At 45.9% G+C, this 27,723-nt stretch overlaps 1 protein-coding gene across 2 annotated transcripts in view; it reads right to left on the bottom strand.

Moving 5' to 3' along the window:
• CACNA1D (calcium voltage-gated channel subunit alpha1 D) overlaps nucleotides 1–27,723 on the bottom strand; it is a 1,365,963-nt gene that overhangs the window by 298,021 nt on the left and 1,040,219 nt on the right. For both annotated transcript variants that reach the window (XM_078661595.1, XM_078661596.1), the window contains 2 exons: nucleotides 5,015–5,142; nucleotides 1,023–1,119 (listed from right to left, as the gene is read on the bottom strand). In XM_078661595.1, coding sequence (XP_078517721.1) covers nucleotides 1,023–1,119; nucleotides 5,015–5,142 — 225 coding nt within the window. The remainder of the gene's footprint in view (nucleotides 1–1,022; nucleotides 1,120–5,014; nucleotides 5,143–27,723) is intronic.

Here is a 27,723-nt window from a genome sequence, read left to right on the forward strand (position 1 = left end):
GTACAACTGTGCATAACATCTGCACAAACAAAGTTGATATACCAAAGTGACAGGTATACTACATGTGTTTTTCTTTTAATTAGGCCTCAACTACTTCAGAGATCAAAATATCAGATGTCTACAGCAAGTAAAATTATTGGAAATTAACACTGCAAAAAGATGGACCTCCAAGTTGTTACAATTCCGCTCAACTGTTAAGCATTACATTAGTTTTCTGATGAAGCAGGATTCAACCTCAAAGAGATCTGCAGAAACCAGTGAACACGTATATATATTAAGGTAACTATTCAATTAAACAACACTAACAACTTTACCCTAGTCTTCAACATCCTTGGAAATGTCATCATGTGGTAGGCACTGCTTGCATAATGATGACAATATGGCTCCAGTCTCAAAACAACATGTTACTGAGGAATATACAATCTATGTAATGAGATATGTGTGTGACTTGTAAATCTGAGAGAAATCTGATTCTGAGCATAGAAGAATAAAGACCCATAAAAACCTTAGTCTTAGTTTTAGAGGTGAAAAGTAAACAATTCAAACACACATTTAAAATGTTCAAACTCCTGCACATGGTTTGAGTGGAAATGTTTCTTTGAGATGTGTATAGGGCATAATTAGAATCGTAAATATTCTCGCATAGGCGATAGTCAGTTTTTAAGATTCCCAGCTTGGAAGTTCTCCAGTGTTTCTCAACACAGCCAAACCACTTCTGTATCAAACAAATATTCTGTACAATTAGGCTAATGAAATGAATGAATAGCAGCACAAAAGATAGTGTAAGGAAGCCACTTTAACTTAAAACGATCATTGGAGAAAAACTTAAAAGTCAGAAATCAGTCAAGAGCTATCTGGCTTCTACTGTAATGTCAGCTGAAATGCATTAAGATTTTAGTGATCAAATTAAATTAACAATGGTTAATTTTCTGCCCAAGACAGCACAATAGGTTATTTGTATTGTTAAACATGTGAGGCATGTTGTTCAGAGGATCTGTTTAAAGTGTAATGTCCAACATTACCTTGCATGCCACTCGATGTGGGCAGAGTTTACCAAAACCAAGTGGAGGCTGAATACGTCGAAGCAATGTCACTACATCAAGATGCTTAATTCTTCCCCTGTAAGAAAACATTTGAAATGTATCAATACATATTAGCTTGTGATGTAGAAATACAGAAACTATAGTTTTTTGGTCTGGGTAAACAGAGGGCTTGGGTGTAGGAAGGTGTTATTCTTTCTGAGCTTCAAAGGATGCCTGTCCTGTCACTGGCAGATATAGCTCACATCTATCCCTGCCTCCTTTTTTTTGTCTGGTTTCTTATAGCAACCATATGTATTACTTTACAAACAATATGTTCCTCATTTATTTAGGTTACAGTATATGCTGATTCAGCAAACTGTTTGGACATATGTCACACAAAGGGCCTGATTTAGAGTTTAACGGATATTGGACATCTCCCAAAAAGTGGCAGATGCCCCATGTGTTCTAGTTAGACTGTGCTTTCAGAAGGCACACAACAGCTCCCTAATTCTTTTATAGCTATCCCTCATGCGACCACAGGAAAACCATCATCTCTCATGTGACACTGCACACTGTTAGTAAAGGCCCTTTTGACTTCACCAGGAGAATGACTACTTTCTAAAAGGGTAATTTCCAAAGCAGTAATATCAAATCCGACTTGACCATTAAGTTGGATTTTAATTTACTATTAAAATGAGTTCCTGAACCCCTTCTCTAGTTGTTCTCAAATTAAATTCAGCACATATTAAATGTAATAGCGTAAATCACTGTTTTCTTATAAGGGAGCCAGCCTTGCCACCGTGAAAAACGACTTTAGAGATGCTTCACTCCCAGGACATGTAAAACATTAAATATATATGTCCTACTTTCTTAATGCCATGCACCTTGTCCTATGGGCATTTATGACCTACGTTAGGGGTATCTTATAAGTGTTTAAAAGGAAGGTTTCAGCCTTGCAAAAGGTCTGTTTCGCCAGGTTGATATGGTGGATTTAAAACTGCACAACAACGCAGCAGTGGCTGGCCAGGAGACATGTTTTGCAGTGTTACTTTAGTGGGTGAAACAATGAGTGCTGCAGCTCACTAGTAGCATTTTGATTTACATGCCCTATGGTACATGTAGTACCATATGCTAGAGACTTACAAGCAAATTAAATGTACCAATTGGAGGAATGCCAATTCTAACATGTTTAGAGAAGAGATCACAAGCACTTTACTAATGGTTAGCAGGAGTAAATGCACAGAGTCCTATGACCATCAAAAAGAGGTTCAGAAAAGGAAGGCACAAGAATGGGGGAATAGCACTCAAAAGATGGTAATTTTCAACAGTAGCAATATACTGAAGTAGCTTGTGGGGTTAGTGAGCTTGAGTTCCTTAAGCTGGAATAACAGGATGTATGACATTACAACGCATGCTTTTACATCGCATGCCTTTACAACACTGTTTTTACAACGCATGCCTTTACAACGCATAGTGCTTTGGGGCACTGGATAGTGAATAGTTTAATTTACTATTCCAACTCCAGTCCCCGTGGATAGTAGGGAAGGTGTTGGATAGTAAATTAAACCTATTCCCTATCCTAGAGCGCCCCCCCAGCGCAATGCGTTGTAATGGTTTGCGTTGTAAAAGTTACGTCGTAAAGGCACTGCGTGGTAAAAGTTGCGTTGTAAAGGATGTTTCCCAATGAAATGACATTGGTTTCTTTTTCACAGAATATGTCGCTTTGTCAGAAATGAATTAAGACACTTCGACAAAAAAAATGTTTTGATCATCCTGAACAACTGGTGATCGAAGGTAATGTTCAAAGAAGCGATTCTTTCTTCTCAGTAAATCTTGTTCTGTTAGAATACAATGTTAAGGAGTTATCTGTAATGGTCCACCTTCCATTAATAATGTGTGCAGGGCTTATAAATATTTAATTTGGAAATATTATCTACATAATCTACACTATCCACCAAAGATGAATGTAGCAATTTGTTGCAGATTCATCTTACTACCCCTCTTTACTGTCAGCAATGAATGTGCATGGCTGGTGATAGAGAAGGAACAGTGTTACTGCAGGATAGGTTTAGAGTGACCACTATGTGGATTTCTTGTAGATTCTGTAAAGTCCTGAAGGGAAATCAATTAAAAAAAATCAGCAATGTAGACCTGCCCTTCTATTTCATGTTCCATTAATTGCACATTGACCTGTCATTCATTTGCAGGATGATTTTTTTAAATGTAATTTTCTAAAATTAATGTATGTCCTACTATGATTCAAAGGAGGTATATACACTGCAAAATGTACCTGATTGAAATATTTGGACCCCAGAATTAGGTAGGGACAACTAGACTTCCAAACCTAAATCGTGAGCAATTGCTGTTAAATAGAAGGGAGGTTTTATTCTTCACAAAGATAGTTATTCTGAGTTATATTGTAAAGTTGCTGTAACATTAATATATCAGGTGTGTGCATTCATTTACAAAAACATTAAATCTATAATGCATTTAGGGTACAGAAAAATGCTGATTCAGCAAACTGTTTGGATACATTTTAACAAAGGGCCTGATTTAGAGTTTGTCGGATGCCGGAAATCTCCCAAAAAGAGGCAGATGTCTCATGCCCTGGATTTAGCCTGTAAAGGTGTAGTTACAATCTAAATAGGGCGGCCGGAACATCTGCTGCTTTTTGGCAGCTATTCACGACCAACACAATGTATTTGGGGCTGATTCAGAGTGTGGCATAGAGGATACCAAAACTAAAGGTCCACATGCCTGATTTATAGATGGGCATAATTAAAGTGTGTCACTAATGGAGGCAACTCCATCTCTGTCTCCGACATACTTCTCCGATAGCGTGACAAAGTTAGGGCCATTGGATGCTTGGCCATTCGTCTGCCCCGCAATTTTCGAGCGGGCGGCTGAATGACCAGTTTTTGCCGTTCGTTACCGCTCAGTAAAACCTGGTGGTAAGTGCCAGTGAAAACTAACCCTGGGCGTAGTTCGCATAGTAGCGCTACGCGTAGCTACACAAAGTGCACTTCACACTACGAGAGCTACGCATAGCTACGCGAACTGCGTAGTGCACTGTGCAAAATGCTGTTCGCACTGATTGCACAGTGCCGGATGCTTGTCCACACTGTGTGCAATCAGTGAAAACTGCATCTTGCACAGTGCAAGCGGTCGTTTTCTGCAGCTCGAGTAGATTTCTACTCGAGCGGCAGCTTTCTCAACGCGGACTGGTAGTGTCTCATCGTGAGCAGTCACGAGCATAGCGACCACTCGCAATGAGAAACCTGTCCTCCACGCATTGAGAATATCGCCGGAAGGTTTATTTTCCACGCTAGCGATCGGCAACTTGATGATCGCAAACGAGGGAAAAGTCTCGCCAGGATGTCATTTTGCTTGCTTGCCGTCACCAACTTGACGTTGAGGACCGCGGGCAAGCAAAAAATGACCGCTACGCGTGTTTGCACTGTGCTACGTGCAATTCGCGTAGTCCGAAGTAGCGCAAACTTTGCAAACTACGTGAGCGTAGCGTAGTACTTCACCCAGGGTTAGTGAAAACCACAAAATGACCCATGCCTTATGGGAGACAACTCCCATTGTTAGGGGGCCATTAGTTTTTGCATTTTTGAAAACAAAATCCCGCTTTGAGGTTTTGTTTTTGAAAATACAAAAACATGTTAAAAGTTTGATGAATGTGCCTTCATCTTGATATTACAGTCAGTCAAACGTTTAGCAGAATGACAGGAATAGCAGTGAAAGTAGTTGATGCTAATTTTAACAGGTGTCTGTTGGGCCTGGGGACTTCTTCATATTCGGAGCACGGTTACTCTGTCAGGACGTTGCCCTGATGGAGTAAATAATGTAATCCAAATTCTAAATCAGGCCCGCTATTCTATGTGAACCATAATGCCCATGAAAAATCAGGTAGTACTACAGGGTTTCATAATAAAGAAATACCAAATGTGTACCATACATTTTGAAATTAAGAAAATCAAACTCACTTAGCTTCAGGATCATATTCCGACCATATCCTTTTGAATTCATCCAAGTGATGAGGACCAAGAATAGACCAGTCACGTGTCAGATAATCAAAATTATCCATGATGACGGCAACAAAGAGATTGATGATCTACAAAACAAATACAAATTATATAACTGTACAATGGTGTCATATGTTCATTTCATTACAATTACGTTTGCAATAATTATGGGGAGAATATTTCGCAAAGTAAAAATGACTCTAAAATTATTATTATGAAAAAACATAAATTACAATATGGTATAAAATATTTTTGTTGTAGACCCACACTCTCTGTTTCTCTATCCTCTCTTCATCTCCATGGAGAATATAGGCAGTGGATCACACAAGGGACCATCTGAATAAATTGGGGGAAAGGAACTTGGCAAGAAGCGGCTAAATTAAATTACATTTTGAAATGTAATGTATTAAATGTTTAATGATTCACCATACCTTTCACATGAAAAATAGACCCTTATTTACCACAATTGTGTTTGAGGGCTACACCCAAACATCAAGTAGAAAGATGATGAGACTGAAGTACTCCTGTGGGCTAACCCATGGTGTGATTGACATCTCAGGTCAATGCCTAAAAGGTCTTCAATCAAAAAGGCCAATGGCTTTAGAAGTCTGATCTAAATACCACTATATGAGTATACAGAATTTTTGATTTAAAAAACAAAAGGTCTTGGCTTACATAAGACCTAAAAATAAGAAATATTTGAATCAACAAAACCTAAGTATATGAAAGTGAAAACTATGAAACCATTGCTGTCATTCTGTTTCATGGAAGTTGTAGGTGAGCTATTATACATACTGCCTAGCTCTTCACAGTAGTTCCTAAACTTTGGAGAGCATAGGGTCTTTTAACGTGTTACAATAGTCAAAGGTATATTTACTGTCTTTTACATGGGCTGCCTAAGTTTGATTAAGTTTGGGTTTTGACAGCAAATCTGTCAAACAGATCTATTGTTTCAAATACACTTACTGTGGTGTGACAGTAACTGTAATTAGAGCAGGACAGGTCTTACTTGTACAAAATGGTAAAATATATGGATGTCTTAATGAATAGTAGTGATCACAAAACATGACGAAATGCATGGTATTATGCACAAAAAAACTGTCACAGCTGCAGGGGCCCAATTTACAGCTTAATTTCACCCATGTGGTTTTGCAAGTAACCAATGCAGCCAGTGTAACCTAAATCTGGTTAAGAGGAACAGATGATGAGTCAAGTCAGAGAATCTTATATAGCGTGCATATCACCGGTAGGTCTCATGGCGCTTGCAGAGATTCCAAAGACTGAAGGTCATATCCAATTGCGTTATTTCTGGTCAAACAGCCACATTTTCAATTCTTTGAGGAAACGCTGGTTGTTCGTAATAGAGAGAAGATGAAACGGCAGCTTGTTCCAGAGATGGGGGTGAGAAAGGAAAAGGATCGACCCCCGTTACGTACGGTGCGGACTCGCAGTGGGGTAAGAAGAGATTTTGAACTGGACCTTAATGTTCTGTCTGTGGGTATCTTTTACGTTTTTTCGCTAAATAACCAGGCCCAGTGCCATAGATACTTTTATGAGTTAGACACAGGATTTTAAAGTGACCTCTTTTTCTAACTGGAAGCCAGTGGAGGGACCTCAGACTTGGGACTGAGGGGGATCTTGGGGGTAAATTTAAGATCAGTCTGGCCCCAGTATTCTGCAGTATTTGCAGTTTAGAAAAGAGGTCTTCATATAGGGAAGCTAATAAGGCATTCCCATAATCCATGCGATTTACAATTAGGCCCTGGACCAGAGGCTTCCTGGCTTCAATAGGTAGCCATTTAAAGATTTTGCGTAGCTTCAGCAAGATCCCATAACAGGTACCCAGCACAAGATTGACATGATTTTTCATGGATAGCTTGTTGTCAATCATTATTCCGAGGTTGCAGACTGCTTGCTTAGGGGACGGGCATGGGCCCAATGAGGAATTGTGACCACTGATAGGTAAGGCTCTGTTGAGGGGCAAGACTTTACTAACAAATATGCTCTTACTGAGGGTTTACAAGGCTCTCTAGCTTCTCTCTCTCAGACTGAACAATAGAGAGGAAATGTTTCTTGATCCATCCCAAGTCCTTTCTTGTGATCCTTTCTGGGGACCAATAACTCGGGTGTCCCAACTTTCACACTGTAGATTTAATGTAGCTAAGTCACGGGATACTATTCACCCTCTCCAGAGACAAGCAGTCTTCTATGATTGTCTGCTTTAATTCTAGATCCGGGCACAGACAGCCAGAAGGCCTGAGATATGCACAACAACTATCCCTTCATGAATAATAAAAGAGGCTGTGGATTGACAACAGCTGTTTCGTGAATTCTATGTCAGGACCGGAGGCTTCGGATTATGCTTTATCTTCCTTCGCTTTATTACATAACTGAAAACACAGCAGCCTTAGAAAAAACTCCAATCCATCTGCAACTGCAGAAAGTAGCAACAAACAACGACTTTTCAAAGTTCCTCAGTCCAGGAAAAAACCACAGCTCCCATGAGCCTTCAAAAGTTAGTCCTTCAGCTATCTCCACTCCCAGTATGTTAGACAGTCCATCCTCAACTTCCTCCTCTTTCTTCGCTGCTCACGCAGCAGTCAGTTAAGTGCTCTTCTTTTCTTATTATTGGGCTGTATTTCTATGTTTCCCTGTCCGCGGACAGGAGTTATTTGGGCTCTATTGCAGCGGTAGACCTGTTTTCTCTCCACAGAGCCCTGAGCCGCGGGAGCGCTTTCGCTCTTTTCTCGGCGTTTGTCCTTTCGGCGGTGCGGTGTTACTAGCACCCGCCAGAGGGCGCCCGTACGTCTCGCCTGCTCCTCGGCGCGCGTCCCTTCACTCGGAGGAGACGCGCGGAGGAGCCGGCTAACGGCGGAGCTTTGCCCTCTCCACCCTCTACGCCCGGTCTACCGGGTCTGTATTTTTGGCCCATATTTACATTCCTTGACGCCCCGAGGGGTCTGTATTAGCGGCGGAGACCGCGTGAAGCGCCGATTCGGCGAGAACACGTTCTTTTGCGCTTGTGTGGTGAAACGCGCATTGGGGGTGGTTGGACCCGGCCCCTGTGTGGAGGGTCGGCGCGTTTGGGAGCTTTAGCGTGTGGCTCACCTTGCCAGGGTTGGCTGGCCCCAAAAAGTTATTGCAGTCTATTTAGTCTGCCCATATTGCTCTGACACCCTCTGGGGAGAGGGTATTGTTCATAGTGCTTAGTGTGCTTAGCGCGGCAGCATGGATCAAGATAATTATTTTGAGGAACCCCACTCCTATTTACAAGATGAGGAGTTTTACCAAGCGGTCGACAGCTCTATTTATCGCTGTGTGACCGAGGTGGTGGGTCCCATGGAGGACCGGTTGTCTGCGCGCATTGTTGAGGAGTGCGCCAAGTTGGCGCAAGCCCATTTGGGAGCGCCTACTGGCCTCCCAGGCCCCTCAGGTGAGGGCCCCCCCGCGCCCAAGAAGCCCTGCAGGGAAGGGGCTCCGGAAGGGGGGCACGGGGTCGACAGAGGCGCCTTTGAGCGTTTCAGGGACGCTTTCTTAGCCAAGGCGACTGCTGACCCCCCTGCACCGCTTTCGGGCCCTGACCCTTCGGTGGTTTCGGAGACCGCGCCTCCGTCTCCGGGGTTGGATTCACCGGATACCGACGATGATGGAGAGTCGGTCCGCTCGTGGCGCCCCTCGGGCTCGGCCACGGAGTTGCCCCGGGACAGTTCCGGCATGCTGGACCCGGATGAAATTATGCATCCGCGATCCGCTGCCTGGACGCCGGGAGACACGGTGGCAAAGTTCGTAGCAGGTCGCCTACGCAAACCTTTAGAGAAAGACGCCAGGGGTTGCCTGCGGGGGGAGTGTCCTAGGCCCACTTTGGAGGGAAAGGTGGCCCTCACGCCCGAATAGGACGCGAAAATGGCCACCTTCCTCGCCAAATTTATGAAGGATCCCCGTAAGGGGATCGACCGTTCTTGGCGGTCGTGCCAGGATAAGTTGTTAGATGCAGTGGGGCCCGCCACGAAAATCCTGGACATGGCAGAGGAAGCGAAGGCCAATGGCACAGTGATTTCTCCGGAGGTCTTATCCAACTGGGCCCAGAGAGTTATCATTTTTTTGGGGAACGCCAACTGCGCCCTCTCCACCGAACGTCGGCGATCCCTGCTTATCAAGCTGGACCCGAAACTAGGTGACTTGGCTTCTTCGGAAGCGGGGGCGGTCGCCCAGGGCGGCCTTTTTGGCGAGCCTTTCATTAAAGAGCTCGGGAAATTCGTGTCTACTTTCACTTCGCTGGACAAGGCACAGTCCAGCATCAAACGAGTATTCCAGCAGCGTTTTTCCCAAGGGGCCGGTCGGGGCAGGGGCCGCCCGACCGGCCGCCCAGGTCAGAACGCCAACGGTAGAGGGCAAGGCTCCGGCAGAGGCCAGTATCAGACCTCAGCGAACTTCAATAATTTTTACCCCACAAGAGGGCAACGCTTCGGCGGTCGAGGCTTCCGCAAGAACCCTGGACCCCATGCCTCCAACGGTAAGTGTACGGTCTTCGGACCAGGTTCTCATGGGGGGCAGGTTGGCGGCCTTTTACGAGGAGTGGGCGTCGCTCACTGCGGACGCATGGGTTTTGCAAACCGTGCGGGGATTCCATATCGATTTCTACGACCAGCCATTTCAGGTGTGCCCTCCGCGGCCGATCAGGTTTTCCGAGTCCGACGCGCGCTTGATAGACGAAGAGGTCTCGGAGTTACTCCAAAAAGGGGCCATTCGCCTATCAACGCGGCATCCCGCTGGTTTCCTCAGCAATGTCTTCCTCGTAGACAAGACGGATGGGGGCAAACGTCCTGTGATCAACCTCAAAGAGTTCAACGGCTGGCTTGTTTACCGCCACTTCAAAATGGAGGGGATTCACCTCCTTCGAGATGTGCTTCTCCCACGAGATTGGATGGTGAGGTTGGATCTAAAGGACGCTTATTTGGTCGTACCCATTCATCCTCCACATCGACGTTTCCTTCAGTTTTTCTGGAAGGACAGAGTATTCGAATTCACCGCCCTTCCTTTCGGTCTTTCCTCGGCCCCTTGGTGCTTCACGAAGGTGCTGCACCCGGTGGTGGAGTTCCTGCGGGGGCAGGGTATTCGGATGATCGTCTATCTGGACGATATTCTCTTGATGGGCCAGTGCCCGAGGCTCTTGGCTGGTCAACTCCAGCAGGCGGTAGATCTCCTCCAGAACCTGGGTTTCGTCATCAACGACTCCAAGTCGGTTCTGGTTCCGTGTCAAAGACTTACCTTCCTGGGGTTTGTCATAGATTCCGTCGGAGCCTCCCTCAGTCTGCCCTCGAAGAAGATGGCCAAGATCAGGCATACGTTACGGCAGACCATTTCCAAGGACCGGACATCCCTGCGCCAGGTGGCCAGAGTGGTGGGACTTCTGTCGTCCTCCATTCAAGCCATTTTCCCGGGCCCGTTGCACTACAGAGCGCTCCAGCGCCTCAAGGCTCGACACCTCCGACGGGGCATGTCCTACGACCAGTTGGTACCCCTCTCGGAGGACGTGAAGGAAGAGATGTCCTGGTGGCTCTCGCACATGGAGGCCTGGAATGGTCGGGCGATCTTCGGATCGGCTCCGGATCTCGTGATAGAGTCCGATGCCAGCAGGTCCGGCTGGGGTGCCCGTTGCGGGGAGTTCTCCACCGGCGGCGCGTGGTCGTCCGACGAACAACAGTTGCATATCAATTGTTTGGAGCTTTTGGCGGGGTCCTTCGCGGTCCGCTGTTGGACCAAGGATTCCGCGAAGGCCTGTGTCCTGTTACGGATGGACAATGTCTCAGCGGTTCGATATGTCAACCACCTGGGAGGGCCTCGCTCGCGAGCTCTGGCGGATTTGGCGAAAGAGTTCTGGAACTATTGCCTCTCGCACCACATATCAGTGACGGCGGAATACCTGCCGGGTCAGGCCAATCAAGTGGCGGACTGGCATTCCAGACACCTGAGGGATGCCAGTCAGTGGATGTTGGACATCCAGGTCTTCCAGTGGCTGAACGCCCACTGGGGTCCGTTTTCGGTGGATCTGTTTGCATCCCGACTGGACCGCCAACTTCCAAGACTTTTCAGTTGGAGGCCGGATCCGCATGCGGAGGCCACGGACGCTTTCCTCCAGGATTGGAGCCGGGAGAGGCCTTATGCGTTCCCGCCATTCTCGATGATAATACGAACGGCGACCCAGGTGCGCCGGCAGGAGGTGGAGATGGTGTTGGTTACGCCACTCTGGAGGTCTCAAGTCTGGTTTCCAGTTCTTCTGGAACTTTCTTGGGATTTTCCAATCCTACTCCCCCAGTTTCCTCACCTCTTGCTCAGCCCGGATCGGGAACCTCATCCTCTCACCATGCAGGGCTCTCTCCGCCTCATGGCATGGAGGCTTTCCGGAAACGTTGGTTGCTCCCGGGCCTTTCGGGATCGGCTGAGGGCCTGCTCTCCAAGGCCTGGGCTGATGGCAAGGCGAAGCGTTACAAATCCGCTTGGCTTAAATGGAGGCGTTGGTGTCTTCGAAGGGACTTGGATCCCGTGGTCGCAGGACTCGTTCCAATCTTGAACTTTCTGGCCGAATTGGCGTCTAAGGGCCAAGCCTATAGGACAATTAATGCAATGCGTTCCGCAATCTCAGCGGGCCATCAACCCGTGGAAGGTTCCCCAGTGGGGGAGCATCCTTTTGTTTGTCGTCTTTTGCGGGGTGTTCGTCTCTCTTTACCTCCGGGACCCCGATATTCGGTCCTTTGGGATGTGAATGTGGTCTTGAACCTGTTCCTGTCCTGGCAAGCTAACGCTTATCTGTCCCTGAAGGAGCTGTCAGCTAAATTAGCTATGCTCCTGTGTTTAGTTTCTTGCCGACGGGTGTCGGATGTACGCGCCCTGGACGTGTCGGCGCGAGTGTTCTCTCCGGACGGAGTTACTTTCCAAGTGGGACGTCGTACAAAGTCTGCGTCGCGAACGATCTCGTACCCAGCCTTTGTGGACTCCCCCAAGTTGTGCGTCGTGCAGTGTTTGAAGGCTTATGAAGACATGACGCTGGATATACGCCCACCGGGCGAACAACAATTATTAATTGCCCTGCGAAAACCACACAGAGCAGTCTCTTCCCCCACTATCGCAAGGTGGGTGCGTTGGGTCATGCAGGAGGCAGGCATTGATACTAAACGTTTTGGAGCTCACTCTGCCAGGGGAGCAATGGCTTCTAAGGCGTTTTCAGTGGGCGGTCGTTTGGAGGATTTAATGCGTGCAGCAGATTGGTCCTCAGATTCCACGTTTAAAAGGTTTTATTTTAAACCGGTGGTGGATCTAGCGCAATTGGTGGTGAATAAGCTTTAAACCAGCATAATCCGAAGCCTCCGGTCCTGACATAGAATCGAAATTTGCCTAGCTTACGTAACGGTAAGTTTCAATTCTATTAAGGACACGGAGGCGAGGATTATCCCACCCTGGAGTTCGTCGATGATGAACCCGCCCGTATGTCTGTAAGTAACTCTTTTTCCGTTTACATTGTGCATGTCCTTAAGGCAGTCTTGATGATGTCCTCAATTGCTTGCTATAGCCAGATGGTTGGTGCTTCTCTTACGTTGTTTTTTTCCCGCTAGGGAATGACGGTTCCAAACAAGACCAGTGAGGGATGTGCGTAACCAGCGCGAAGAAAGAGGAGGAAGTTGAGGATGGACTGTCTAACATACTGGGAGTGGAGATAGCTGAAGGACTAACTTTTGAAGGCTCATGGGAGCTGTGGTTTTTTCCTGGACTGAGGAACTTTGAAAAGTCGTTGTTTGTTGCTACTTTCTGCAGTTGAAGATGGATTGGAGTTTTTTCTAAGGCTGCTGTGTTTTCATTTATGTAATAATGCGAAGGAAGATAAAGCATAATCCTCGCCTCCATGTCCTTAATAGAATTGAAACTTACCGTTACGTAAGCTAGGCAAATTTCGATTCATTTCCACTATCTGTAAATCATTAGCCTCCATGTAGCCCCAGATACTGTTCCCATCGATGGCCATGGAGATACATTTAGGAACCTGTACAGGTTTAGCACCCAGTCTACTAGCAAAATCAGAAACTGCTGCCATGCCTCTAGCCTTTCTATTCCTGTTTGCCCTCCTTAACGAGGCCAAAGTGCCCCTTTCATTTAATATGACCCTGGTGATTTCTGTATCTTCCACAAAATATTTCCGTTGGATTCTGTATTTGGGACCCATAAAAATGATGTGGGATTATATGTTATTTCTACTCAGAACTAAGGAATTCATAAAACCTACGAAAGATTTGAGGAGCCACTGAAGCCCCACCGCTGTTCTTGCTAACAGCATGGCGTCATCCGTGTTTAAAGGTGCTGGAATTAACTGAGTCCCAGTCCAAAGAATATATCTACAAACTGTGCATAGAATTGGACCCAAGCTATTAATACATAATGTGAATAGAAGTGGGGTTAAAATGTAGCCTTTTCTCCCCCCCCCCCCCCACCCCCCTGTACTCTTATGGGTGAAGAAAGATTACTGTTCTGATCATATCTCACTACCGCTGAGAGATCTAGATGTAGGTCATGTAAAAAGTGATCTACTACCATATTAATAAGGAGTAGCTATAGTTTCGACCTGTTGACTCTATTGTATGCTGATGTTAAATCCATCAAAGCAAAATGTAACATATCCCCTTTCGCGACTGTATATTTCCCAATAAGCAACTGTAAAGTTAGGTATTGATATAAAGTGCCTTTCTGTGGCGTGAATCCATACTGGAGATTGGAAATAACCTTACTTTGATTCAGCCAGAGGATTACCCTGGAGAGGATCACTCTCCCCATTAACCTGACCATGTAATCCATGAGGGATATGGGTCTATAACATCAAGGATCAGTTCTTGCCCCTTTCTTAAAAAGCAGGATAGTTATAGATCTAGACCAAGAGGTTAAACCTGTTAAACGGACGGCATTTAGGCCGTGTGTTAATATGTTAGCCCAGATTCTGGGATTCAATCTGTGTAGGCCTTTGGAACTTCAAAAAGCAATCTCAGGCAAGTCATTATAAAACAGGGTAAAGGGCACAATCAGGGACACACAACAAAGCAATCATGTTAGTACAAAAATAGAAAAATCATTTTAATTTTTATAAATAACAATGTCACGGTATCAATAAGAATAATTATGGCTAGAAGAAATGTATACATTGTATAGGTAGTGTATTTAACCAACAATAGACAGGCTGATCTTCATACATACTCATACATTCATCCACTTTTCATCTAGTATATTATTGATGTCTTTAAAAAAATCAATAAATTTGTGCACTAATTGTATTCACAACTTATAGTAAGGCAAGATGTTGGGATTGTTCATACAAAAGAGGTAATAGTTTATGGCCAAAGGACTGACTTCTGTATATGATTTTCCACGTGCAATTTGGCAAATTGCCCTTATCAGGAAGCCACATGATGGATAAATCAGAGAAATGTCAGAGATGTCATATTTGGGAATCTTAAGGGCAGTGTCTTTGAGGATAGGTTTGTAGGTATATGTGGCAAAGGTCAATACAGATGTAATAAACTGGCAAAGATCTTCATATGTTGCAATTCTTGTGGAATCTATTTGGGGGCTCTTGTTGCGGGTGTACAGGTTCACTGTCACAGAGGCGATATTATTACGCCACAAGCACGGCGGGATTTGATGCTGGAATCCCATTGGCCCAGGTGCCTTATCCTTCAATACGAGGGAAATAGTCTCTAATACTTCTGCTGAGTAAAAATTAAATTAATTTCTCCTCTGAGCTTTGCTCAGGTTCTATTAGGGGCCTCCTCTGTTACACACCCTTGTGTTCACTGGAAATGTATTACCCACGTATCTGAGGTTATAGCACATCTAAAACACTGTTAGACACCCGATTATTAAAGGGACAATTAACAATTTCCCAGAATCTGGCACTATTTTTTAAGACATTAGTCTGAAGACGTTGGTCTCAAGCTTCCCTTTTAATTTCTTTTTTCGATCTGCTGTGGTCAGCTTGTATCTCTTCCTACAATACTAATCTCAGTATTATAACTCTGCGTTTTCTTCAGTGCTTTGGCAGGTGTTTGTTTGCTTAAGAACCACCTCTCCCCCCTAGGCTTAGGTTTACAATCCACTCTCACAAAGCTATTTGCAGGATACTCACATACTCTGATAAAATCACTAAGAGGTCTGCTTGCGTGCAACCCTCTAGACACAACCTAATATCTTGGCCACATTTGAGATGGAGGTTATGTAAAAATGGGTCAGAAGGGACCTTGTTCTATTCCTATCTACAGGCTTGGTCCCAAGGTATGATGTCTGCGTTCCTAGATCCTACTGAGGGACTTACTTCCTCTCTTGTTCTCCATTCAATAACCAGGAATAAAGGATTGTGATCACTAAATTGATTCCATTTGACTTAAAAATTTGAACAGACTGCACTATCAAGACAGAAATGAAAATATAGACAATAGTTGAGAAGGAGAATCTGTCAATAAAGGTGTGAATATCCCCTTCATCTCTAGATTGGATGGTATTTGGCAGGTTAAAATCAGCAAGAATATCATTAAGCACGTTGCCATGAATAGTGTGTTCAGAATGGCCTTTTTTGAGGCCATCTATGGATGGCTCATCATAACCATAGCACGTGGATTGAAACAGGTGAATATTAAAATCTCCACCGAGAATTACCAAGTATGGAGAATTTTTTCTTTCTGTCTAAGACTCTAAAAAGGACTTTAAGGCCAGCAGATGTTGTACGGGTTTGCACAGCCTGAAGGAATTATACACATTTACAGCCAGTAAAGTAAGAGCATATATATAAAAGGTATGTTAAGTATCAACTGATGGATGTATTTTAACTGTTAGGCATGCGAAGTAGCATCTGGACTTTTGATATCTTCATTATGCTTGCTTTTACTGCCTTGACCATTCTTGTATACTGTATAATTTCTTTTATTTGTAAAATGTTGCGAAATCTTTTATGGCAAAAACTTGCAGAAATAAAGAAATAATGGATGGATGGATTTAAAATCTAACTGGACTGCCAGCAGATAACTAGAACCTGTCTCTATCCGCGTAGATTTACATGGGATACTTAGGGATGACATTGAGACTTAGCCAACCTTGGATCTACCCAATTGCAACAGTAAAGCCATAGAAATATATGAGGTAATCTTTTATTACTCAGTCCTGCTATATTGCAACTCATCACCTTCAAGTGCATAGATGCTACTTTAACAGACAGAATAACACTATCGTTCTCTATCATGGCCCTCTCCTGCAAAGGGCTGGTAAGGACAGGGATCTGTCAGTTAATATCTAGGGAACTCAATTGAAGAAGTTTGTTGGTCAACTGAATGAGAGAAAACAAGTTACTTACCTGTAACTTTGGTTCCCCAGTATTGGTAACTTTCATAGATTCCCATGCTTTGTATCATTCCCCGTCGTCGGAATGGGAGTCTCGGTAACAAAAATACCACAGCTGTAGGTACAAAAGACCAAGGAAAAGGCCTAGGCCTCATTCTCTTTTGTAGCATATCACCCTCTTTGTGTAAAAGAGACCAAACTTAGGCCTCAGCCAATCAGAAGTGCCTCACCCCTTAGAACCTTCCTGAAGGAACCTCAGAGCCTCAGATTTTCGTAGCCGTTGTGTACTTAGACACCATATCTGTAGTAGGCTGAGCTTTCCTCAGGGAGGTGGGTGGGCGCATGGGAATCTATGAAAGTTACCAATACTGGGGAACCAAAGTTACAGGTAAGTAACTTGTTTTCTTACCCCAGTATTGGAACTTTCATAGATTCCCATGCTTTGTATCAGAGTAGCAAGCAGTTAGTAACAAAACCACAGTTTGCATCATCACAATATAGCAATAGGCAACATGACATAAAGATACAAAATGTGAAAGACGGAAGGTGGGAAAGAAAGGAAAGCTCACCAATCATTGGAAGAGGTTCCTCAGAACAGCCTGTAGGGACTCCAAGCAGTAATGCCTGGTAAAGGTGTGAACGCTGCTCCAGGTAGCAGCTCTGCAAATGTCCTTGATTTGTACTCCTGCGAAGAGGGCTGTAGAAGAAGCCACAGATATCATGGAATGTGCTCGAACCCTCCCAGTCAGAGGTTTTCCTGCAGCAGTGTGACAATGCAGAATGGCACTCGTGATCCATCTTGAAATGCCCTGCTTGGAAAGAGGAAGGCCCTTGCTTGGACCTCCGAAGGCAACAAATAACTTAGAGGTTTTCCGAAAACTCTTAGTACGCTCCAAGTAGAATTTCAAACACCATTGCACATCGAGCGAATGCAATGCCCTCTCTGCTGGTGTAGCCGGTTGAGGAAAGAACGCCTTCAGAATGACCGGCTCATTCAAGTGGAAGTCCGAGGGGACTTTAGGCATAAACCTCGGATTAGTCCTCATGATGAGAGTGTTTCTCTTGAATTGAAGGAAAGGTTCTTGGATAGTCAAGGCCTGTAATTCTCCAACACGCCTAGCCGACGTGAGAGCGAGGAGGAGAGCCAATTTCCATGAAAGGTATTTCATGTCAGAACGATGGATTGGTTCAAACGGGCCCTTCATGAGTTGAGAAAGGACTAGATTCAGATGCCATGTCGGAGGCGGTGGTCTCACTGGTGGATAAACTCTGAACAATCCCTTTAGAAATTGCTTGACAATTCTGGAGGACCACAAGGAGGGTCCAGAGCCAGTCCTCCTGAACCTTGATATTGCCGCCAAATGGACCTTAATGGATGAATGGGCTAGTCCCGACTTGGCCAAGGACAGCAGATAAGGAAGGATCTGATGAGGCTTGGAAGCGAAAGGATCAATGCCTTCTTTCCTGCACCAGGAACAAAATCTCTTCCACTTAAGACGGTAAGTCCTGTTCGTAGAAGGAGCTCTTGCCTGAGAAAGAACCTCCTTAATCTCACTTGAAATGGGGAGGTACATAAATTCTCGCTGCTCAGGAGCCATGCAGTCAGGTGTAGTGACTGCAGATCCGGGTGCCAAATTTGTCCCTCGGACATCGTGAGGAGATCTGGAAGAACCTTCAAAGGAAGAGGAGGGGCTATCGACAGCAGATGGAGTTCCGTGAACCAGAACTGCCTCTGCCAAGCAGGGGCTATAAGGATCATCCTGCACGGCTCCACCTTGATCTTCCTGATGAGCCGTGGAATCAGAGGTATGGGAGGAAAAGCGTAGACAAATGTCCACGACCATGCTATCGAAAGCGCACTCCCCAGAGAACCTCGATGGGGAAGCCTGCTTGCATAAGACCGGCATTTCTTGTTGGTCGGAGTGGCAAAAAGATCGATCTCTGGTCTGCCCCACTGGCTGAAGACCTCCTCCAAGACTCTCTGATTCAATTCCCATTCGTGGCTGACTGAGGATGACCTGCTCACTCTGTCGGCGTTTTCGTTGAGGACGCCTGGCAAGTGTTCTGCCCTCAGCGAAATCCTCTGAAGACTCGCCCATTCCCAGATCCGCTGAGCTTCTTGCGACAATGGACGAGATCTGGTTCCCCCTTCCTTGTTCACATAGTGCATGGCCGTGGTGTTGTCCGTCCTGATAAGCACCTGTGAACCTTTCAGGCAAGGAAGAAAAGCTTGTAGGGCCAGTCGTATCGCCCTGAGCTCTAACAGGTTGATGTGGAGGCGCTTCTCCTGGGGCGACCAATAATCGCTGACATGCAGGTCTTGCATCACTGCCCCCCAACCCTCCAATGACGCGTCTGTTGTTACCACTTGAGGAGACGGGTCGCTTACGAAGGATAGACCTTGGGACAAGTTGTCTTGATCTGTCCACCATAAAGCTGCTTCCTTCATGCTTGGAGTGACCGTCACCCTGTCCTCGAATGAACCGTGGACCTGCTGCCACTGGTTGTCTAGTTGCTCCTGCAGAGGACGCATTCTCAGTCTGCAATGGGGAATTAGTGGGATACACGATGAAATCACCCCCAGTAGAGACTTGTAGCGGCGTACTGAAAGACACTTTTTTGTTCGCAAGTCCTGAGCCAAGGTTTGTAATTTGTCTCTCCTTTCCTGAGTAGGGAAGGCTCTTGCGAGCTTGGAATCCAAGATGGCTCCCTGGAAGCGAGCCTTTCTGGACGGAACCAGGGAAGACTTCTCGGTGTTCAGAGTGAGTCCCAGATTCTGAAACAAATTGGTACAAGCTTGAACAGCCTCCAGCGCTGCCTCCCTGGACGGAGCTTTCAGTAACCAGTTGTCCAGGTAGGGGAAAACCTGGAAATGGTTCCTTCGCAGGAAAGCTGCTACTGGCGCCAGCACCTTTGTGAAAATTCTTGGGGCTGAACGGAGTCCAAAGGGTAAGACCCTGAACTGAAAATGGCTCTTGGCTTCTGTGAATCGGAACGTGGAAATACGCATCCTCGAGATTGAGCGTGGCCATGAAATCCCCCGGGCTGATAAGCTTCAAGATGTCCTGGAGAGAGATCATCCGGAAGGCCAGGGAGATGAGATAGGTGTTTAGCTCCCTGAGGTTTAAAATGGGGCGCCACTTTTCCAGCGTCTTCTTCACCAGGAAGAACCTGGAATAAAATCCTTGTCCCCTTTGGTTTGAGGGGACCGGCTCTATCGCTCCCTCCCGGAGCATCTGTTGGATCTCGAGCCGCAGGAGACGCTGGTGTTTCGATGGAATGGCTGCCGGAGGCTTGGGTGGAGGGACTTGCGTGAATTCCAAGGTATGCCCCTTCCGAACGATGTTGAGCACCCAACGGTCCGATGTTATCCTGGACCAGTTGTGAAGGTATTTGGTGACCCTGCCTCCAACTGATGATTTCTTGAAGGAGGGTCCAGTAGGAAGAGCCAGGGGGCCGCTATTGGCACTTGGATGAATCTCTTCCTCGTCCAGCCTGTTTTCCCTTATTGTAAGGCCTGGAGTAGTTGGTAGACTGGCCTTGTCGCTGCTGATAAGGCTGACGGTATTGCTGGGAACCTGAGCCCGTGGTGGAATAGCGTTGTTGTTGTTGATAGGACCCTCTGTAGTTACCACCTCTACCTCTGGATCCTTTAAAAGGAGACTTTCTGTATTGAAGGGTCCCCAAGGACCTGGCAGTCTCTGTGTCCTTTTTTATCTCTTGAAGAGTGTTGTCAATAAGTTTGCCAAATAATGCTTCACCATCAAAGGGAAGATCCAGGACCTTGTTCTGAATTTCCGGCCTAAACCACGTAGCTTTGAGCCATCCTTGGCGGCGGAGGACTGCCACCCCAGCCAATGAACGGAACGCCGTTGTCGCAATATCCATTGCACAGTCAATGATTTCCATCGACGTTGCTTCTCCCTCCTGCAAGATCTTCTTTGCCTCAGTCGTAGGCTCCGGAGGCAGCTGGTCAAGGCATGGGGTGACATCACACCAGAGCTGGCGGTCGCACCTACCCATGATCGCTAGGGCATTTGCCGCTCGCACCAGCAAACTTGCCATCGACGAGAATCTCTTCCCCACATTATCCAACCTCCGCCCTTCCTTGTCCGGTGGAGTTGTTAAGGGTGCAGAGGGGTTATGGGATTTCCTCTGCGCAGCCTGCGAGATCACAGAGTCTGGTCTTGGATGACCCGTTAAGGCTGCCGGACCATCATCTGGTGCCTTGTATTTTTTATCCAGACGCGGTAGCACCGGGACCACCGTCGCCGGGTTCTTCATGGCCTTTAGGCCCTTAGGTGCCGAGATTGACGTAAGGATGGACATAGATACGTCAATAAGGATGTCATACGACTTGGTCGTTAGCACATTCTTTTGCTGAAGTTCTCGATGAAATCAAAACAATGGCCGCAGGGTTTTTCCCAGGTTGTCATAGGTTTGATATGTTTTGAGAACTCCGTATGCCTTATCAGGGGCTGGAGGAATATTGCTTGTCTAATTAGATGGCAAGCGTTATGACCTAATCAGATAACACGTTCCTGTGCCGTGGTGTGGCTTCATCAGATAACAGTTTCTGCATCATGGGATGGCTGCTAGTTAACTTGTGAACCAGAACAGGGTCAGGAATAGGGGGATCAATACAGAACCTATAGGAATACATCACAATAGGGGGAACCATCAAGGCAAGGACAGAGTAATTCTCTTTGTTGGCAGCCAATTTCCCCAAGCCAGTTCTAGGCCTTGCCCCCGGATCCTCCTTTTTCTTTGCTGGGGAAGGGGGGGCAGTTCAAATGATGGAGAACTAGGGACCAAATGAGACTCAGCTGTTGTAGCCCCCCGTTGCAGTCTCAGTTAAGAGATCACCCCCTGCTCAGGGCTATAATTTACCACTACCACGTGCACAGACCATCCGCTCTTTATCTGGTGGACAGAGCATTGTGTAGAAATGTTGACCCCAAGTGTTGTTTTTTATCTACACTCTGTATTTCTTCATTTAATGCTCCTACTGCTGAAATTAGAAATTAAATTATGGATGGGTACTTACTGGTTTGCTGACTTCTGGGGCGAGAGATCCCCAAGAACAAAGCGGTGTTGGTCCCACACTGCGGGAGAGCGTCTGCAGCTTTCAAACCTGGTAGAGGGCTTCTCCCCCTGGACTTTGCACAAGCGACTCTTGGCGCGCTGACTTCTGGGGCTAGAGGTCCCCTAACAACAAAGCGGTGCTGGTCCCATGCTGGGGGAGAGCATCTACACTTTTGAAACGTGGTTATTCATATTCCTATTTGTAAAGCACAAAGATATCCCCCCTTAGGGTTTCAAGGCGCTTGGGGCCATCGGGGAGAGTAAGTGAGCTACTGCCCAGAGTTACATGATGCTAAGCTGAGCTGCCACCGGCGATTGAACCATAGTCTCGAGCTCTCGAGTCAGCCTCTCTGGCCGGTGCACTACACCTCTCGCCTCCTGGAGTTCTGACTTCTGGAGTGAGAGGTCCCCCAAGAACAAAGCAGTGTTGGTCCAGTGCTGAAGGAGAGCATCAGCTCTTTAGAAGAACAGTGGGCGGCTCCTCCCCTGGCCTCTGCACAAGCGCCTCCAGATGCGCTGACTTCTGAATTAGAGAACCATTTCGATTTGGCATTTAAAACTACTTGCCAAGCTTTAAACTCGCCTTTTATTACAAATAAGTCACCCCTAAAGTAGGCCCTAGGCAACCCTAAGAGCAGAGTGCTAAGTAAGTAAGAGGTAGGACATGTACCTTTATGTTTTGGATTTCCTGGAAGTGGCAAAGAGCCCATCTCGTTTTTCACTGCTATGAGACCTACCCTCTCATAGGCCAGCATTGAGAATTCCTTAATACACGTTTAAGCTGTAGTTCCTGATCAAAGAGGAGAAGCTTTTTTATGTTTCATATATTTGTAATGGTAATGATAATTCCTCCTTACTGGTGAAGTTGCATTTAACATTGCTGTTTGAGAAATGCCACTTTTAGAAAGTGGACATTTCTCTATACCTACTGCTCTTTGTGCCTGATAGCCTGCCTCCAATACAAGTCTGGGTTGGGTGACAGCTACATTTTGTGTATTCACTCTAGACAGTCACAAACACAGGAAGGTGAGGCTCATCTGCATTTTGAGCACTCATCTGCATTCTGATGGGTCTTCCTTGGCAGGGCGTAATGGAAGGTGCTGACACTTATACTTCAATAGGTAGTGTCCTGTCCACATACAAAGCACTGATATACAACCCCCCACACAGGTAGCCAGGCAGACAGGACTGGGTTAAAAGGGATCCTTGTTCACTTCAGAGAGTTCCTTTGAAGTCACCCGTACATCAAAAGCACTTTTGGGTATAAGTACTAGGTCTCTGATCCCCTAAAATCAGACACTTCTGTATCTTGAACTTCTGTCAGAAGGACTGCTGTGTTTCTTAAAGGACTCAACTGGGCTGATTTTCCTGGAAGGACTGCTTTTCTGCGTGTTGCCCTGCTGCCTGCTGCTCCTTGACTCTGCTGGAAGGAGAGCCGAATTCTGCCTTCCCTCTTAGTGATCTCCAAGGACTTGCTGGCTTGCCACCTGTTTTCTGAAGTCTCAGGGACACAAAAGACTTCCTGAAATCCTGCTGGTGCTGCTGGACTCTACCTTCTGTGAGTCCTGACCTTGCCTGAGGTGCCCCCTCTAAGTTCTGGGTCTCAGAAATGGGTTATGAAGCTAATTTCTGCAAAGACTGATGCATTGCATTGACTGCGTGAGAAATTCTGCCACATCCCCCTTCGACGCCATGCTCGATGCCAGCAGTCCTACAGCGTGTGTGGCTCAACAATGCATTGCATTCACTTCAACAGAGCTCGACTACAATGCGGGACCCCCTTTGCATAGCTTGACGATGACGCATTAGGTTCTCGACATCGACACTTGCTCCAGCGAAGGTATTTCTTCAAAGGGACCGGTCTGGCCCTCTTAGCCAGCCTGCCCTCCATCGGGGTCGGTATGAACTTTGGATTTGTACCGGTTCCTCGTGACCTCAAATAATCTTTTAACTGCTAGTGACTTCTAAGCACTTTTTTTGGTTTATTCTTTAAAAACTTATATATCTCTGCTACTATTTATTGGATTTCTGATGCGTTGGTCTCATTTTGCTCAGATAAATATTCTCTATTGTTTGTAGTGTACTCATTGTGTTATTGTGTGTGTCTGTTGCACAAATACTTTAAACATTCCCTTCGTAGAAATGCCGGACTACTCTCTGCCAAGCTACCAGAGGGGGAGCACAGGTTATCTTTTAGTGTGTATCTAGATTACCCTGACTATAGTGTTGGATCCTGCCTGGCCTGGGTGCATACCTCAGCCAACCAGAATCCCATTTCTAATGGGGAAATTTGGTGGTGTGTTAGTACAGTGGGTGATTTATGGAGACATTTGTTGAGTAGTACTTGAGATAAGTTATCTCCCCATGAAATAGATCATCTATCACCAGTGGCACTGACAGCAGGCAAGCTGAGGGTGTGATTTGTATGTTTGATGGTGTCTATGTATTTGTGTGTATGTTTCTCATCCTGCTCCTTTCAAGTAGATTATCATTCCTATTAGAAATATACATTATGGGAAAATAGAATGAAGTGGATGGTAGAAATGGGGAGATTGTGTTGAAAATGGTACCAGTCTGTCTCAGATTACATAACCAAATTATATAAAATTGAGTTTTTTGCTAATTTCTTTGGGAAGTTGTGGTGAGGTATGCACTATCTGTTTGTATTATTACCAAATTTGCTTGTGACTAGGAGGCAATGGCTACAAAGGATAGTCTGATTTTGTGTGCAGTCCACTAACTTCAAAACCAGCAAATTGGATTTGAAAATAGTGTTGTAACAAGCATTTTCAATGCAATAGGCCTCGCATTTATGAGAGTTTGAGCTATTGTCATTGTAAATGCCAATGCCTTTTTTTATGTGTTGCTTTTAAAACAGATAAATAAAAGGCATTGTTATTTTTAATGCTAATAGCTTAAACCAGGGTTCTCCAAACCGCTCCTAAACTCTCGCAAATGTGAGACCTATTGCATTGCAAATGCTTACTATAAAAAAAATTAAAAAGCCTCAGGAGACAGCGTGTCCTGCCTGCAACAGCCGGCAGGACAAATCTATTTGAGAAAATAGTGCTCGGAGGATGTAGTAAAAGCCTACCCGGCAACAACACACTTAACTGGGTATATTGCCATGGAAGGCTACAAAATGAGACATGGCAGTAGTAAGGAGGGACTACTAAGCCTTTTGACCAATGAATAGCCATATTTTACAGAGGACAATGAGACAAGCCAATTAAAAATGTGGGCGGAGAGTGGGCGTAGCATCAAGTCCCTACCTCAATACAGCATGCCTCACAGAGCAGCGCATGATTTTACTAGGCTTGACCTAAAACAAGCATTGACAAAGTCATTAAGTCTGGCCTTCTTTAGATGGAAATGCATTCATTTAAACCTGAATAAAGAGCTTCTCCCAAAGTCCTTTATGTTTATCCGACTAACCCCTAAAACATCAGAATCATGGTTAAGGTAGCTTACATCTTTGACCAATTGGCTGAAGTTCTTAAAAAAATCTTTCCCAGTATCAAAGAATAAAGAGAGTGAGCAGGTAATAAAATAGAGAAATATGCAAAGTGAAATGAAAGCTGGAGAGTCCTATGTGGCAATTGTTTCAACAGAGGTTCTGCAACAGAATCTTTAAAGTATGGGAAGCCAAAAACAGCATCCATTTAATGGATAATGGTTAAGGGCTAAAAGAAAAATCCCAAATTCTACCCGCAAAACTGTGGCTTTGCCTCTGTATCCAATTAGCTTACAAACTTAGGGGCATATTTACAAGCTGCTTGGGCCACTTTTGTGTCACTTTTCCCATGTTAAAAGTGTCGCAAAAGTAGCGAAAGGGGCTTGTAAATAAGCCCCTTAGTGACTGCCATGAAGCTGAAGAAGCAGCACCATAGGAGAAACACCTCTTGTGGTGTAGTTTTAGGACCCATGCCTTCCTCCTTAAGTATGCACGTGCTGGGAGGAGCATATGTGACAATTCCGGAAAACCACAGCAGCTTTAGGCAATGCTCGATCTGCAAAGAAAGACGCCCTCTTGAAGAATGTACTCATGGAAGTCACTAAAGCAAGGTTTCCCTCATCACATTCATCTATGGTTTCTACCAGGGACATGCATGTCTACTAGTTTAGAATCTGTTTCCAACTATCCAAAAATGATTTTTATTGGCAATTACAGCTTGATTGTGAATGGAACATATGCCATTATCATGGTTCTGCAGCGGAATGCACTCTAAAAGGTTAGTTCTTTTTACTTCTCATATATGGTAGACTGTGGTGCAAAATGCTTGAACCAATTGCACAAAACATTTCTTGCAAGGTGCCCCTGTCTTTACAGTGGGAGATGACTCGTTAGATTTGCTCTATTAGTCACTTGGTGACTAGTTTATTTAAATATTATTAACTTATGAATATAAAAAAAAAGGTAAACAGCAGCCTTTTTGTTGTGTGTGTGTGTGAGTGCATCTCAATATTAACGTAGCATGGTAAAGGAAGCAAGGCTTGTGAACAGGCATGAGTATGTAACATCTGTGAAGGTTCAGGTTTTTTCCCAAAGAGGCACACCAGGAGAGCAGGGGCATTGTGGGAAGCAGAGCAGGGCATTCAAACATGCCTGCACCAAAGTATAAAACAGGGCGTTCGGGGAATCTGTCAGAAGCAAAGAAAGTGCAAAACTCAGTGAAGAAAAGAGAAATAACGAGCACCTGAATACACTGTACAAACATATTGTGTAATCCGAAAAGTAAAGGTTTAACTGTTCTCTGTGTAAATTAAACAAGTATCAGTTCTGTTCCTATTGTGAAGCATTCTGACGCCTTCGGGTAAAGTCCGCGCTATATAAAAACGCATTAAATAAATAACTGTGTGGACTTGGCGCCGTCTCTGCACATGTCACGGTGTATGCGGCTGCTACTGCCATAGCACAGGGATGTAGGTCTGCTGAAAATCAAAGTGCGCACTGAAAATAAAAGTGTAAGCAGTGCCCTGAGCTTCGGCGAAAAGACACCCGAGCTTGGGAGACGAGTGTCTGGGCACCCCCAAAGCAACGCCGAATATTGGGAATACTCACTGTTACCTGGCAGCGTAGACTGCCTCTGTGCTCACACAAAGCGATACACGAGCGCAGGCGGGCCCTCGGCCCTTGTCCTTGTCCTTCTTATACTTCCATGGCCCTGGTCTGCCCCCTGTCCTCGGGTCGTGCGCAGCTGATATTAGACCCGGGTCCTTGTCCGTGCTCTCTTTCTGTGGCGGGCGGGCACGCGCTCGCTCAGTGCGTAGGAGGGACGCACTGATCCTTATTCTCTTACGCATCTGTATAGGAGGCCGAAAGGGGGCACGCGCCGGCAGTCAGACAGACGGACGGACCGAGCGCCATGGAGCCGCCGCTGCTGCTCACCGCCTGCCTCCTGCTGCTCGACAGGGCCCGCGCCGACCTCTCAGGTGAGTGCGAGGAAAGAGGGGGGGGACATCTCACCCTTGGGGGCGTGGAGGCGGGGGGGGGGTGTCTGTATGTGTGCATGTGTGTGTGTATGTGCGCTCGTGTGCCCGTGTGTGTGTCTCTGTGTGTGTGCTTGTGCGAAAAGCAGGGGCTGTGGCTGTGTGTGTGTATGTATGAGGCTTCCAAGGAGAGAAAGAAGAGACAGGAGAGGGTGAGCGCGCGACCTGATCCCATTGCGGCCGGCTGCGTGCGCGTAACAGCCTCTTGTCCGCTCTGCCTACTCCTTGAAAGTCAAAAGCCTGAAATGATTACAAAAGACTCGCTCTGCGACAGCAGGCCTTTGGCCTGCAATCGCAGGGCGAGTCCTAAAAAGGACCTATTTTTTTCCTGGGAGGTGGCATGGGGATTCCCCCTAACTACCCAACTCACCTTTATACAGTTAGGTTTGCTTTGTTTCTATAATTGGTGTTATTCCACCACCACTTGGTGAGTCCACCAGCTGCTTCGGATTGTGCCGCTGCTTGTTCCTCATCCTACTTCACTTTTTCCCATGGGTATGCTTCTTCTGCCTTCTTACTTAATCTATACCCTGCACCCTGCCTAACTTTTCAGCCTAAAAGCAACATGCATAGAGCGGTAGGTGAGCCGCATATTCTGTTATGTTAAGCTTAGTTGTATAGCGCACAAATCACTCAGGAGGGTATCCTGGAGCTGAAAAGGCCTTCTGTATTAAAGTTTTGCTTGCCATCAATGGTTTTGCTACTGTTAGTATGTGTAGCAAGGGGCT

The sequence above is a fragment of the Lissotriton helveticus genome, chromosome 9 (assembly GCF_964261635.1).
Source record: "Lissotriton helveticus chromosome 9, aLisHel1.1, whole genome shotgun sequence".
In the NCBI taxonomy this organism is placed as follows: Eukaryota; Metazoa; Chordata; class Amphibia; order Caudata; family Salamandridae; genus Lissotriton; species Lissotriton helveticus.